Consider the following 16,673-nt stretch of genomic DNA (forward strand, 5'->3'; position numbering starts at 1 on the left):
ATCTGATATATCCGCAACTCTCATCTTACAGGTTGCTTTACAGTGGAAAAAGTGAGGTTTGTCCCATTCAACTGTAAATGAACAAAGCCAGAAGGTAAATCATAGGGACTGGCAATTAATACTGTACAGAAAATTTCAACTTCCCATCCAAGCATATCACTCATTAATACATTAAAATTACAAATGGAGCAACACTTTGTGAAACTGCCTGAATTATTTATATCTGAAAAGAACTAAAATTAAAAATATAATTAGATTTAATGGACCGATCGTTCACAAAGTTGCTTAATTAGAAAAATCACATCTCATTAAAAACTATCGATTCTGTGTTTCTTCCATAAGCTTACTGAATTCAAATCTTTATGGTGTGGACCTATGAATTTGTTTGTATGTTTCAACGCTCTATTCTTTTCACTAGGCGAATTTGCACTAGAGCCGTGCTTTTTAAATGTCAATGTACACATGAATCACTTGGGAATATGGTTTAAATGTAGATTCTGAGTCAGTAACAGCTAGGTCTAAGATTCTTCTAATCAGCTACACATGATGTTGCTGCTGGTTCACAGATCGCTGTCTGAGTACAAGGAGTGTGGATCAGAACTGTCCAATACAGCAGCCATAAGCCATGAGTCTATTGCTCACCGAAATGTGGCTGGTTTGAATTGAGATGTGCTATGAGGATACAGTAGAATACATTTTATATTTTGAACATTTTTAGCACCAAAAAAAGACTGTAAAATATCTCATTAACTTTTTAATACTAATTGCATGCTAAAAAATAGTATTACAAACATATTTAGTCAATTCATTATTTTTACGTGTTTCTTTTTATTTTTACAAATGTGGTCACTGGGAAATTTTAAGAAGATAAGTGGCTCGCATTATATTTCTATTTGGACAGTGTTAATTTAGACCAACTCACTAATTAATCCAAGAAAATAGAATAATAATCTTTAGAAAGATTTTTAATAGCAAGGGCTGAAATTAACGTTAGCCTGCTTAAATCTTCCAGTTAATTTAGGTTTTTCAAATCAATATGTTTTCTTTTTTTTCCCCCAACATATTTTCTAAAGATGACAGTACAAGAGGTTTATGTCAAATTTCTGTTACTTACCTAAAATGGTTTCATCCGTTCCAAAATGAGCCCGGTAAAAAAGGACCATCTCTAGCCAGTAAACGTGGTAAACAACAATGAGAATCACCACTAGCAGGACTGTGGCTCCAAAACCACAAGCCAGTTCCACTGTGTATCTTGGAGCCGGCACTGAAATGAACAACAAAGAAACAGAATTGATTTCTGTGTGGTGACCACAGTGACCCATCATCCCAGCAAATAGCTGGATAAGCCCAGCAGCTTAGCTATGCACCTGCCTATGTATGAACAATCAGAGACAACATTGTAGAGTTTAAGCACTATTTTAAAATACCAGACTGTGTTGTACCTATCTTTTTGTTTCCAGCACCTGGCATAGAAAGTGTTTTGTATTTGAATAGTCTTTGGTGATATATAAATTAAAATAGAACCGTAACATCAGGAAGGGCTTAGAAGGTCATCTAATTCAAGTCACAATTTGACACCTAAATCTCCTTAAAAATATTTTTGAAAATTATCTCTCCATCCTCTGTCCATGTCTTGGGATGAGGTTCTCATTGCTGCCTGAAGAAGTCCATGGCATTGGTAGAATTTTAATTGCTGATGCAGCTGATTTGAGTAAAAACCTTAATGTTTTTCCATAAGTTTTCATTTCATTCTCTTGTCTAGTGCAGTATGAAAGGAACTTAATTATCTTTCCTTTCCACTTGGAAATAGGCCTCAAAAACATTATTTTCACTGTGCAGAAGCAGAGGACATCCACCAAATGCTGAATATGCTTGGTTCTGGAAGTTATCTCCCATGTTCACAGTTCTTCAATATATATTCTAGAGATGAACTTGCAATATCTGGTTATACACAGACTTCTGCATTTATCTACTTATTTTTTATATTATAGGCACCTCTGCAGTTTCTTTGGAAGTATCAGAAATAGAGTGAGGTAATTCTCAATTACTTAAAAACCAGATCTTAACTCATTAGCCCTATAATCAAGGTGTGTCACAACCAAATTACTAACCACCTTCCTTCCTTGCTCATTTACCATTGCTTTTTCATCAAAAACATCAGGAAGCTTTAATATGACGCCTTTTTCTCATGCTGTGACTTCTGGCTGGAAGTCCTTTCTCTTTTTGGTTTCCAAGTCCATGTTTGAATGTCATTATTTTATATAAGCTTTTATAGAATAAAATTTTTATTGCAACCTGGCTCTCCCTTGTAGAAATTCTTACTCTTCCCTTTGTTTATCATTTGATTACAGCATTACTTATTATATTGTAATTTGTCTACAGGCCAGCTTCTTCACTCCCTCTCATCCCCCATAAACTATACCTTTACAGTCTTTCAGGTAGAGATTATGTCTTTTTCATCCATGATATCCCTAGAATGCCTACTATCTCAATGAACATTTCCAGATACAAGATTTTACACTTCTGGGGTATTTAGAAGTCTATTACTAAATTATGTTTCACAATTTTGTTTAGTTGCTTTCTTAGCTTGTGATAATGAAGTTTAAGTATTTGAAGGAGGAACAGTATATTTACTGGATCTGAAGCAGGAGTGACTTAAATTGTGTATTAGTCAATTTGATTATTATTTATTGACATCTACCATTTGCCAGAAACTTCTGGGGATCCAATGGTAAATAAGACGGAAAGGGTCTCTGCCCTCTTGTGGCTAATATCCTAATTCAGGGCAGTAAATATGTAAAGAAATAAATCAGCTGGTTAATTTTAAATAGTGATTAGTGCCATAAGAGAAACAAACCATGGTAATGTGACAGAGATAATTGAAGGGTGGGACTGGACCAAGGGAGGTGTACTGTATAACACGGTGAGGGAAGGCTTCTGTAAGCACCTAGAACACTGTAGATGTTAAATGTTTGCTGAGACACAGCTTAGAAGAATCTCATTCAAAGCTGGGATTGCTATAGAGGCTCCCTGACTCCAAAGTGCAGGGATCTTTGAACACCATCACGATGAAGCTCAATTATTGATCACATAACAGTTGTAATAAAATCACGTTTATGAACCTTGACAGCTTGTTCGGAGGTTCTAGCAGGGGAGCACAGCTACCCTTACACCCTTGACCAAACACCAGTACCCCTCTATTGTGGATGGTCGTCCTCTTCTACTGAGGGCACAGCTTCGGGAAGGAGTCACGTGGAGCAGTGAGGGAGGAAGGGGACACCAGTCTCTCCAGCCAGATCAGCTGTATCTACCCTGGCGATCAGTGGGGTGACAGATGTTACAGCCAGATCAGCCTCACATCCAGGAAATCATTTTTTCAAAAGGTACCTCTTCAAAGCAGAAAATGGTAAGCAGCCTGGAGCTGAACCTGAAGTTCTCTTATTAAAGGGCTAATCGCAGAGTTTTGATTTTATTACCCTAAACTGAGGATATGAATCCTGCCACAGGTATAGCATGGGACTTAGCAGTGCAAAATTATTATCAGGTACTCTTGTACTCCCTCCATGAATAATGGCACCTTAAAATAAGAAAACTCCCTCATAAATTCCAGAAGCTATGATAGCGCAATTGCTGAAAATTTACTGAGATCTATTTGGATAGCTGGCATGAAAATCACTGTGTCCTTGGTATTTCTCAGTACTTTATGTTAACAGTACAACAGGGTAATTTCCACTGTTATTTTCATTATTTGTTCAGTTATTTTGGCTCCCTCTGGATGAACATTTTGTAATGGGGGTGGAGGTTGTTGTTGGCTGCACTTACCTGAAATAGATTTTTTTAAAATGCCAATAAGAGAGCTTGCTTAATGACCGAGAGATCAATTACCCTCATAAATTTCCCTCTGCCCCATTCGTTTTACTACTGCCCATTTTATTTCTAATGGGGCATTTTAATTCTGTTTTGTGTCATACAGTCATGTGTCATATTTACAGATCGTATTTTGTAGAGCTATCTTGATAACAAGGAGTCACTAATGCTACTTAACATATCGAACTCTTAAATAATCTACTAGCTGGATTTTCTAAATAGCTTAAGTCACATGCAAGAAGTTCTCTACAGGGCTTTCAGGTAAAGCAGTGCTGGCGTACAGGGAAAGAGTGAACCTCAGACTACATTTGCTAATTGCCTAGCTGTACCCTCAGGTGTTTTGACAAAAAGATTTTGCTCCGATGCAATCCCAGACTAAAGAATTTCCTATCAGGAAGACATGATGCAATATGACCAAACTGGACTCCTAAGCTCCTTCTCTCGTTGATTTTACTAACAACCTGATTCAGGATGTAGCCAAATTTAGCTACTTGCTTGTTGTTACTTCTTGAATCGGACTTTTTTCACCTTTTTTGGAGTTCAATGTAAATAACTGGCTTCAAAGCCCAAATTTCCAGGTAACCACCTTGGTTAGCTCTTGGTTTTTTCCCTGTTTTGAGTTCTTGCTCTACGATCATGTTTCTCCTAGGAAATCTGAGTGATTTTCGTCATCTTTATTATTGCAGTTGGAGCCTTGCTGTCCACTGCATGTTCCAACTAAATGCCAGCTGCTTGCACTTCCAAGTGTCCCCTGCCACAGAACCCATGGCTACTCCGTGCTCAATTGTTGGGACTGATGGATAATTTTTGGAATTGTGGTAATGGCCATTCTCCTGAGTTGTAAACAAAGGGAATGCTTTATTAAAATTATGATAAACCAGAGACCAATGACTAAACTGACTAGCAGATGTTATTGATTTGGCTATTATAGTGTGTTAGAACATGTGCACTTTGGACTTTAGCTTCTGTTCTTAGAGGAGTAACTAGTACTGAGTACTGGACTAGCCTTCCTTCCTTATCTAAAATACAGTTTGTAAAAAAGTTGGACAACTGGTAACACAGGAATGTGATCTGTGAGAGAAAAAGACAAAAAAAGGTAAAGCCCATGATCACTCTGGCTTTATTTATTTATTTTTTTATTTTTTGAGATGGAGTCTCGCTCTGTCACCCAGGCTGGAGTGCAGTGGCCGGATCTCAGTTCACTGCAAGCTCCGCCTCCCAGGTTCACGCCATTCTCCTGCCTCAGCCTCCCGAGTAGCTGGGACTACAGGCGCCCACCACCAAGCCTGGCTTTTTTTTTTTTTTTTTTTTTTTTTTTTTTTTGTATTTTTATAGAGACGGGGGGGTTTCACCATGTTAGCCAGGATGGTCTCAAACTCCTGACCTCATGATCCGCCTGTCTTGGCCTCCCAGAGTGCTGGGATTACAGGCGTGAGACACCGCGCCTGGCTGGCTTTTTGATTCAAGGCACCTTTTAAACTGTGGCACAGAAAGGAGAAAACCAAAATAAGAAAGTGGTCACACTGAGCTAAGGAGACAGAAATTAGAGTTCAAGGCGCTGTTGAGTCGGATTGCATTTATAGACAAGAGAACTATTTAGAGATGGGACTCTAGAAATCTGCACAGGATTACCTCGAGTCTTTGGCCAAATACAAAGCTACACATATTTAGGGGAATACTTTAAAAGGTTAGGCAAAGAATAGCTGGGAACAGATCAACTCTAGGAGCGCATGAAGGGCTGTGACACAGTTGAGTACAGGCCACTCAGAGTGAAGAGATTTTGTTTAGCTCCCCAATATTAATTAGAGACTCCAAGTATGACATGCTTTAGAAGTAGATCCAATCTAACCCTACACAAAAGGTTATTTTAGACCTGCTTTAACAAAGATAAGATGCTTATTAAAAAGCAAGCAGTTATGCATGTAATTACCCACTAGAACAAAATTTAACACTGTCTTCCAAAATTCAGAACTCAAAATTGTAACACCCATAATACCCAGCATATAAGTTTTAAAAAGCTAGATAAAAAAGCAAGAAAGTCCATATTAGCTAATAAAAAGATAGCTAATCAAAACAGAACAAAAATGGACAAAAATGGTGGAATTATCAGATGAACACCTAAAAATGAGTATTCTACGTGTATTTGTTCAATTTTTTTAAACCATGAACATTGTGAACAGCGAATAGAAAATATCAATAGGGACCCTTCAATGAAGATATGGAAATTCAAAAGCTGAAAAATGCAATTCTGAAATAAAGAAAATGCTGTAGGTTAGATGTCACAAAGAAAATGGCCAGCATACACTGGAAACTACACAAACACAGAGCAGTGAAAAGGATGAAAGAGGAAGAAACAAAAATAATGACAAGTTCAGCGACATGTGGGGCACTACTAATTGGATAGAAGTGGTCTATCCTAATTTTAACTGGAGTCCTGAAAGAAGAGAAAGAGTGAGGGGGAAAGGTGGATATATTTGAAGAGAAATTGGCTGAAAATTGTTCACATTAAAGGAAAAATATAAACACATAGAACTGAGAAGTTTAATGAACTCTAAGTAAGAAACTCACATACAAAAATGACACCACAGGCTATCATAATTTGATTTTCAAAATCAATAAAGAAAAGGTGATCTTAAAATCTGCCAAAGAAAAACATACAACAAATACATAAAGGGCACAAAAATAATCAAGAACAACAACAACAAAAACTGCCCCGTTTGCATTTTAAATAAGATTAGCCAGGAGACAATGGAATACCTTAAAGGGCTGGAAGGAAAGAAATAGATACACTTTCAACATATCCTGTGAAAATATTGACAAAGGCAACAGAGAAACACAATGAGAAAGTAAAAATGTTTCCAATTAATTGTGCTGGAATAACTGGATATCACTATGAAAGGAAAATTGAACCTCAATTTCTACTACACACCATTCATAAAAAAAAAGAAAAGAGATGGACTATTGGCCTAAACACAGGTGAACCTTCATGACTATGGGTAAGCAAAGCTTTCTTAGAACACAGAAATTAATAATCATTAAAGAAAAAGTTAATAAATTACATCTCATAAAAATGAGAACCTCTGCTCATTAAAATACACCACTACAAAAACAAATTGTCATGCAACAGACTGGGAAAAAGTATTTGCAAAACATGTGTCTGACAAAGGACTGGTATCCAGGACAGATGAAGAACTGCTAAGATTCAATAATAAAATACAAACTATTTATAAAATGAACAAAATGTTTGAACAGTCACATCACAAAAGACATACAGATGGCCAATAAGCACGTGAAGAATAAGTGCTCAATATTTTGAGACCTCAGGGAAATGAAGAATTAAACTACAATAAGATACCACCATACACTCACCTATAACTGCTAAAACAAAGAAGCCTGACAACACCAAATCCTTAAGATGTAAATATGTTGATGGAGGAATACAGAATGATATAGCCACTTGGGAGAAAAAAAAAAAAAGGTCTAACACTTTCTAATAAAACTAAGTCAGTAATTCCACTCACAGGTATTCATCTCAGAGAAGTAAAAGCAGCAGTCCATTAAGAAACTTGGATAAGAAAGTTCACAGAAGCTTTATTCAAAAGACTCCAACACTGATAACAACCCAAATGCTCACCACCCAGAGAATGAACAAATCATTCTGCATTCTTAAACAAAACAAAAGCAAACCAAAACCACTCCATGGCAAACAAAAGGAGCAAATGCCTGATACACACAACAGCATGCATGAATATCAAGAACATTTGCTGAGTGAAAGTACAGTTATACAATAGAGCATTCTGTATGAGTCCACATACATAAAGTTCTAGAATATAAAAAAAAAATTATTCTAAAAAGGAAATAAAAACAGTTGTATTGTTGGGGGAGGTGACAAAGGTGGGGGTAGAAGGGATTGACGGGGGAAGAATGTTACTCTCTGGTAATGGTAATATTCTATATCTTAATAGGATATTAGGTAATGCATATATATGCATTTCTCAAAAATTATCAAATGGTACACTTGAGTTATGTAATTTGTTGCATTATGCAAATTTTACCTAGAAAAGAAACCTACAAATAAATATTAAAATATTGATAATGATAAGGCGCTTAAATGTCTACTGATGTCTGCATCTACTTTGAAATGTATCAGAAAATAAGATGGATTCATATACTGGCAGAAGAATGAAGAGATATGTGATAAAGCAAAGATAACAAAATGGTAGAATCTAGGTAGGTTGTATTACTGCTCACTGTGTAATTCCTTAAAATCTTCCATATATTTGAAAACTTTCTTAGTAAAGTTTTGAAATATAAAAATTAAAATGAGACATTTTTAGATTAAAATAAAGAGAATTTGTCACCAGCAGATGTACATCACCAGAAACATTAAATAGTTCTTCAGATTAAAATGTTACCAAAGAATGGATAGTGTCAGAAAAAAAAAAAAAAGCAAATAAATTTTAAAAAAGTTATCAGTTCTTAACTTCTTAGAAGAAGACAGTTATTTAAAGCCGAATTTTCACAATACATTGTGGTACCTGTAATTCATGCAAAACCAAAATGTATTATAGCACAACACAAAGGATGACAAAGAAGAAATGGAAATATGCCATAGTAAGTTTCTCATAAAATATGTAAAGTGATTAATTCAAGATAAACCGGTAAGTTCAGGGAAAATATAAACTCTAGAGAAAACAAAACAAAACAAGCCCCAAACAAAGAGGAAGAGCCAAAAGCCCCCAAAAAGTGGTAAAATAAAATACAATGAAAATACCAATTAATCTAAACGAGATAAAAATAAAGACAGGTAGACAACAAATAGCAAGATGGCAAACTTAAAGGCAGTCATATTAATAATTAAAGAAAAATGGATTGAACATTCAAGTTAAAAAGTAGAAATGATCAGATTGGATCCAATACCCAATAATATGCTGTAAATAAGAGATATACATTAAGTATAAAGTATAAGTATAAAAGTATAAAGATGCTGATAGGTAAAATAAAAGAATGGTAAAAACATATACTAATTATAAGAAAGCTTGCAGTGAGCCGAGATCGCGCCACTGCACTCCAGCCTGGGCAACAAAGCAAGACTCCGTCCCCACAACCAAACAAAAAAAGCTGGAATGGCTACATTCATATTAGACACAGAATATTAACAGAAAAAAAATGGACATTTCACAATGTAAGAGTCAATTCATCAAAAATACATATCAATCCTAAATAAGCATGTATTAAATATCACAGTTCCAAAATACATGAAAAAAATACTGGCAGAACTGAAGAGATAATTGGAAAAATCCATATTATACATAAAGATTTCAACACCATTCTCTCTTTTAATAACTGAATAACAAAGTATTTGGGAAAAATCAGTAAGGATATTGAAGACACGAACAACATTGACACCAATCGTCTTAGCTGACATTCACTGGACATCACACTTCAAACTACCAAATATGTGTCTTTTCCAAATGCATAGCAATTGTTTACCAAGATAGGCAGTCTGCAAATACTTTTTTAAAAAAGTACCAATAAGCTTAAAAAGAATAAAATCATGCAAAGTATGTTCTTTGGATACATCAGAACTAAATAAGAGATTAGAAATTAGAATCAAGTGTGCAGCACTGTGACAAAGCTCTCGTTCCCCATTCCCTCAGTTTTCACAGATACCCTGGAAGTTGTACCTGAAGGATAAGAAAAGGAAGGCTTGTACCAGTTGATATACACAGCCAGCACTGAGTCCAGAACTTGAACCCAGGTCTATCTAGAATAAAAACCTACGTTTCTCCACTCCATAATGTAGTTCTCTCAGGTAGTTCTAAGTCGGAGACACCTGCTCCCAGACTTTTATCTTCATTTCTAATTTTTTACATTAGCTAAACTTAAATGACAATATGAAATGTTACGAACAACTTTATCAAGAGTGAACATAAAGCCAACACTAAAATTCAAATGAATTTTCATATATAATGTAGTAAAGCGATCTAGAAAATTCCAAGTGTGTTTAAATTAAGTTAACACATGTCAAAATAACCTTTAGGTCAAAACGAAATGAAGAGAGAAATTAGAAAATATTTTGAACTTAATAATAACAAAAACTCAACGTTTCAACATTTGTTGGATTTAAAGTAATCCTATGAGGAAAATTCATAGCTCAGAATACTTATATTGGAAAAGAAGAATTACTTAAAAATCAATGATACAGCTTATACTTTAGGATGATTGACAAAAAAGAAAATGAAATGCAAAGTATGCAAAAAGAGGAAAATAAGTATAAAAATAAAGTAAATAAAACAAAATATATAAACAACAGAGAAAAGTCAATAAAAATATGTTCATTGAAAAAATTAGCAAAATTGAGAAACCCTTATCTTGACTGATGAAGAACAAAAAAAGGCAAAATACAAATTACTAATATCAGAAGTGACAGTGGAGCATCACTAAAAATCCTGCAGACATTAAAAGGATAATAGGAAATAATCTAATGAAAAGTATGCCAATAATGTGACAACTTAGATGAAATAGAAAAAAAATGCCTTGAAAGCCAAAACTGCCACAAGAAGAAACAGAACATCTCAATACTAAAAAGGACTCTGAATTCATAATTAAAAGCTTTCCCGAAAAGAAAACAACAGCCCAGATAGATATATGAGTAATTCTTTTGAGCAAGAAATAATACCAGTTTTACTCATAGGCTTTCACATAATCATAGAAGAGGGAACATTATCCAGCTTATGTAATGAGACCAGCTTAACCCTGACATTAGTCACAGCATTACAAGAAAAGAATGCTACAAACCAGCATCCTTCATGAACAAAGATATGAGCAAAATTTGGTGAAACCCCGTCTCTACTAAAAAAAAAAAACAAAGAAAAATTAGCCAGTGTGGTGGCAGGTGCCTGTAATGCCAGCTACTCAGGAGGCTGAGGCAGGAGAATCATTTGAACCTGGGAGGTGGAGGTTGCAGTGAACTGAGATTGTGCCACCGTACTCCAGCCTGGGCAACAAGAGGGAAACTCCACCTCAAAAAAAAAAAAAAAAAAAAAGAAAGAAAGAAAAAAGAAAAAAATTCTTAACATGAACAAAAATCTGTGACAAAATATTGGCAAATCAAATCCAGTAATATATAAAAAGGACAATAAATCATGACAATATGAGGGTTTATTCTGGGCATGCAAAATTGGATGAACATTTCAAAATCAGTAAGTATAAATCATCACACTGACAGATTAAAAATAAAAACATATAATCCTCTCAATAGATCCAGTTAAGAATCAAACAAAACTCAACACACTGATAAAAAAAATTCTCAGCAACCTAAAAATGAAAAAAATGCTCATGAAAATAAAGGTCATCTATGAAAAAATCCTATATATAAAAACTGAAGCTTGCCCTCTCAATTTGGAAACAACACAAAGATGGCTGCTCTCACAGCTTCTACAGAACACGGTACTGGAGGTCCAACAGAGTGAAATGGACACTAAAAAGTGATTAAAGTGATGAAATTTAGAAAGGAAGAAGTAAAAATCTGTTGTATTATGGTGACACAATCAAGCATATGGAAAATCCTAAGAAACTAAACGAACAAACACCACTCTAAAGTTCAAAAGGTCAAGATCAATATATAAAATCAACTAATTGCATTTTCAATGAACAACTGGAAAGTGAAAATCTAAAAAGCACTATTACAGGCCGGGTGTGGTGGCTCATGACTGTAATCCCAGCACTGTGGGAGGGAGGCTGAGGCGGTTGGATCATCTGAGGTCAGGAGTTCGAGACAAGCCTGGCCAACATGGAGAAACCCCGTCTCTATTAAAACTATAAAAATTAGCCAGGTGTGGTAGTGGGGACCTGTAATCCAAGCTACTCTGGAGGCTGAGGCAGGAGAATCGCTTGAACTCGGGAGGTGGAGATTGCAGTGAGTCGAGATCACACCACTGTATTGCAGCCTGAGTGAGAGCAAGACTCTGTCTCAAAAAATAAATTAAAAAATAAAAAGTACTATTACAATAGCATCAAAAACAAAACATTTAGGCATACATTTAACAATATGTATGCAAGACCTGTACAATCAAATCTAAAAGAAAAAATGCTGAAAAACATTAAGATCTAAATAAATGGAGAGATATATTATGTCATGGATTGGAAAACTCAGTATTGTAAAGATTTCAACTTTCCCCAGACTGATTTATAAATTAAATACAATCAAAATATCAGCAGGCTTTTATGTAGAAATGGACAAGCTGATACTACAACCTATATGAAAAAAATATGGTTCCTCAAATAGTTGAATCAATCTTCAAAAAGAAAAAAGGGGGAAGACATACAGTATCTGATTTCATGACTTACTTTAAACTTTAAAACTATGTTAACCAGGATAAAGTGGTACTGGACTAAAGACAGATAAACAGATGAACAGAGCAGGGAATGCAGAAATAGATCTATATTTATAGAATTAATATTTGGGCTGTTTTCAGAACAATTCAACAAAAAGAAGGAAAGATTTTTCAATATGATGTGAGAACAACTGGTTGGTTATCTATATGGAAAAACAAAACACTAAACATTAACCCAATACTTCAGAGTATGGAAAAAAAAAAAAAAAAAAAACAAACAAAAAACTGGATCATAGGCCTAACTCTAAAATAAAAATCTACCAATCTTCCAGAAGAATACACAGAAGGATATCTTTCTAACCTTAATACCTTTCTAACTTTAGGCAGAGATTGGTAATACTGAATTTAGAAACCACTAAGCATAGAAGAAACTGATAAAATAAATGCCATCAAAGTTTTAAAGATTCTGTTTAAAAGAAAATGAATTCACAAACTGGGTGATAATATTAACAACTCATACATCTGACACAGGAGTTTTATTTGAGATATATAGTATCTGTGTATATATCCTAACCATACATTAAATTTAAAAACAAATGACCCAATAACAAAACTGAGCTAAAAATTTTAACAGATACTTCACAAAAAGATCTATTAGTTAATGACCAATAAGGCCATGAAAAGTTGTTCACATCATTAGTATCCAAGAAATGCAAATTTAAAATACAATGTAATAACACTATGCATCCATTAGTATGGCTAAAATTGGAAAGTTTGACAGTTCCAAAAGTTGGTGAGGAAACAGAGTGCCTGAAATTTGTGTACATTGCTAGAGGACAGGTAAAATGGTACAACCTCTTTCGAAATTGGTGTGGCAGTTTCTCATAAAGTTAAACAGACACCTTGCCTTAGTGCTTATCACACTCTTATTATAAAACAATGGCCCGGGCATGGTGGCTCACGCCTGTAATCCCAGCACTTTGGGAAGCCAAGGCAGGAGGATCACCTGAGGTCAGGAGTTCAAGACCAGCCTGGCCAACATGGTGAAATCCTGTCTCTAGCAAAAATACAAAAATTAGCCAGGTATGGTGGCACATGCCTATAATCCCAGCTACTTGGGAGGCTGAGGCAGAAGAATCGCTTGAACCCAGGAGGCAGTGATTGCAGTGAACCGAGATATGCCACTGCACTTCAGCCTCGGTGACAAGAGCACAACTCTGCCTCAAAAATAAAACATAAATAAAAATACATAAAAAAAAAAAAACTGCCTCCTCTGTAATACTTAGCTTTAACTGACTATAATGAAATTTTGCTGTCAATAAGACCTATACCAGTGTCTTTCTCTCATTCCAAGTGTTAGTCTTTTCTTGACGTCCTTTTCAGGAAGTACATAGAATGCTTTGTTAATAAATTTAGAGTAGGCCCATACATGTAATGTATGAATGTGAACTCAGATATAACCTCTGAATTTCAGCATTAGTTAGTCCAGAATAGAAGCCAAGTGAAGAAAACCACAGCTCCTCTGCTACCAATGGACGTGCACAGGTATGGCTAAAAGGTGACTCTGTATCAGCTTTCAGCACAGATCATCTGGTTGACAGGGTCCACCTGTCACCTCACATTCCTGATGCCGTCCTTATTATAGCATTTAGAGCAGGGGCTTCTCTAAAAGGGGAGCTACTCCAGTAGCTCTGGGAGGCAAACTTGTGCTTCACTCCTACATTACACATTGCTTTGATTGTTTTGATCCTATTCATTTGACAGTAAGTTATTAATTTATGTCACCTTCCAAAATTATTCCCCAGGATGCATCCCTCAGAAGACAATCCCCACAAAAAGCTCCATACTTAAGAAATCTGGAGTCAAATACACATGGAAACATCCTGCCACTATAATCCAATTTCCTGCAGATACTCCTGTCAAATGTTCACATATTAAATACTTGAATGGGTCCTAACTAAAGTAACTTGATTTTGTTTAATCCAGACATGAATGATACTTATTTGATGATAAAAAGCCTTCGTCAAATAATACTTATGAAAATCTTATGGAAATAATGAGTTAATATTTATTGAGCATTTCATATTGGGTATATATGCCAATAACTGTGCTGAGCACTTTAAAACAACCTTATAAGATAGTGGTATTATTATGTCTACTTTAAATGTAAGGAAATTGAGGCTCAGAGAGATTTACTTTTCATGGAATTAGGATACGCAGAAACCAGAATTTCAACACAGGTGGTCTGACTCTAGAGTATAATAACGCATTGCGGGACAAGACTGATGCTTAGCAGTGTTCCTGAGAACTCAATTTGGGAAACTGCCTTACATCATTTACTTCAGTCTTTCCTTTTCACACTGGCTTCTGAGGAGCAGAAGCAATGAATTACCCTGAATTGATCCACTAATACTTCATACGAGGCATATACATTTCATGCCTTTGCTATATAGTTTTTAAATTGTAATGAAAGTTTGAGGTGAATCCTGTTTTTCATCAGCTTTAAAAAAGCATTAAGTCTCACTGTAAAATGTAACAATTATGTGCTATTTTATTCACTTTTGAATAAATATTACACCCTCTATACACCAGAAGCCAGGATGATTCTGAATAACCTGATTGCATGTGTGATAACTCATCACTACTTTTCTCAAGACCACTGAAAACATCCTTCAAGGGATTTTCTGGGATTCTGTTAGGTGAGAGACACAAAGAAAATTTTAGACACAGTCTGTTTTAGGAGCAGCACTTCTCACAAGAAGGCTTTATAATTTTCATTTATTGTAGAATAATACAGTACTACCAACATAGAAATCATGTTCATATCATTTAAAATCATAATTTAAATGATTTTCATTTTAGCAATTGTGGCTACTGGTATATTATAAACCTGCTTAAATACTGATACATAGTGTTTAAAATGATATTATAATTATGTATTTTTTTCTGAAAATAAGCATTCACTGCATACAATTAGATGGCTGCTATTAATAATGTTTTACAACTATAGATAATGCTTCGAATAATGTTAAAAGAGATATAATTCTCTTTCTGTTATTTGTTCAGGAAAAATTCCAAAAGTATTAGGTCAGATGATGAAATCTTTTTTATGACTCTTAAACTCTATCATGAATGATTTTTAAAAAGGTCTTAATAATTCACCAACAATATGTGGCTCTACCAGTTTTTTCTATCTTTGGTAGCTTTGAATATTTTCTTTGTTTTTAATTTTTCATAATTGTACAGACACAAAATTGTGTCTCACTGTAATCATGTTGATTTTTTTAGCTATATTTGGGCATTATGGTACTAACTATCAGAAACAATATCTTGAGTATCTTTATATAGATGAAAACTTTCGTATTTTTCATTTAAGTTTGATTCATTACTGTGGGTTAGATGCTGTCGGGCTAGGCGCTGGAGCTCTCTTGTTCTCAAGCTCTCCTTTTGTCCTTATTCACCACAAAGTTACATTTGGAGTTGAGAGATTCATCACTGACTGCATCTATTACCTTTCTGCTTCACCTTGGCTGCTTTGGCAACTTCGCCTTTGGCACTTCTAGCATGACAGACGTAGCTGCGCTTGAGATCCTCAGAGGTAACTTTCTTGATGCTCAAAATCTGAGTTCTTGTTTCATCTTCGGTTCTACTGTGACTTATACTAGAAATAGAGGGAAGAAAATCAAAGCATTTGAGAGTGACTCAAGCACTATGGACTGTGTATGAATCAGACAAGTAAGCAACCACAGACCCCCACTACAGGTGAGGGCAAGGAAGGTTGATAAGCTGAGCTACCTATAATGCAGCGATCAAAGTATTAATGGTAAGATTCTAATACTATACTATACCATTTACACTACACACTATCCCATTGTCTAGACCAAATCCCAACACCGGCTTCTTTTTATAGATCTCTCTTCAAAACGAAATGTCTCTTTTGCTTAGATCTCTGAGCCAGAATGCTGTATCAGTTTAGAGAGAAGCTTCTGGAGTCAGGTGCTTTTGGGTTTTTATCCAGGAATTGTCAATTCCTGGCTATATACTTTGGGTAAGATAACTAACCTTTCCAGGTCAGGTTCCTCTTTTGGAAAACAGAGAAGTCGTAATGCCCACACAGTGCATTACATGTATTAATTTATTCAGGAATTCTGAGGACTGAATACACTAAGGCATGAATATAAGAATAATGCTTAATAAATATTCATGTAGGTATTATTGTTATCCCATAGGAATAGTCGATGCATTTCAGTGATTCCCAAAGCATGGATTCTGAACACAGCTAGAATATTGTGGTCAGAAATCTGAAATCTCGTGGTTAAATCCTAATGTATAAAAAGAGGAAGCCGTTATGAACAAGTAAACTTTGTAAAAATAAATATATCCAACTGTACAGTGAATCAGAGATCAAGTGCTTTGGGTCCAAGATCAAAATTTAAAATCCCTTTGAACTCCTTTGCTCATCGCAGA

At 35.2% G+C, this 16,673-nt stretch overlaps 1 protein-coding gene across 4 annotated transcripts in view; it reads right to left on the reverse strand.

The window, feature by feature from the left end:
• Positions 1–16,673, reverse strand: part of IL1RAP (interleukin 1 receptor accessory protein) — a 152,171-nt gene that overhangs the window by 14,486 nt on the left and 121,012 nt on the right. For 3 of the 4 annotated variants that reach the window (XM_030932257.1, XM_010385843.2, XM_010385844.2), the window contains 2 exons: positions 15,719–15,867; positions 1,115–1,264 (listed from right to left, as the gene is read on the reverse strand). In XM_030932257.1, coding sequence (XP_030788117.1) covers positions 1,115–1,264; positions 15,719–15,867 — 299 coding nt within the window. Of the gene's footprint in view, positions 1–1,114; positions 1,265–14,940; positions 15,868–16,673 lie in introns of those variants that run through there. The other variant, XM_030932267.1, reaches the window with a different exon arrangement.

The sequence above is a fragment of the Rhinopithecus roxellana genome, chromosome 1 (genome assembly GCF_007565055.1).
Source record: "Rhinopithecus roxellana isolate Shanxi Qingling chromosome 1, ASM756505v1, whole genome shotgun sequence".
NCBI lineage: Eukaryota > Metazoa > Chordata > Mammalia > Primates > Cercopithecidae > Rhinopithecus > Rhinopithecus roxellana.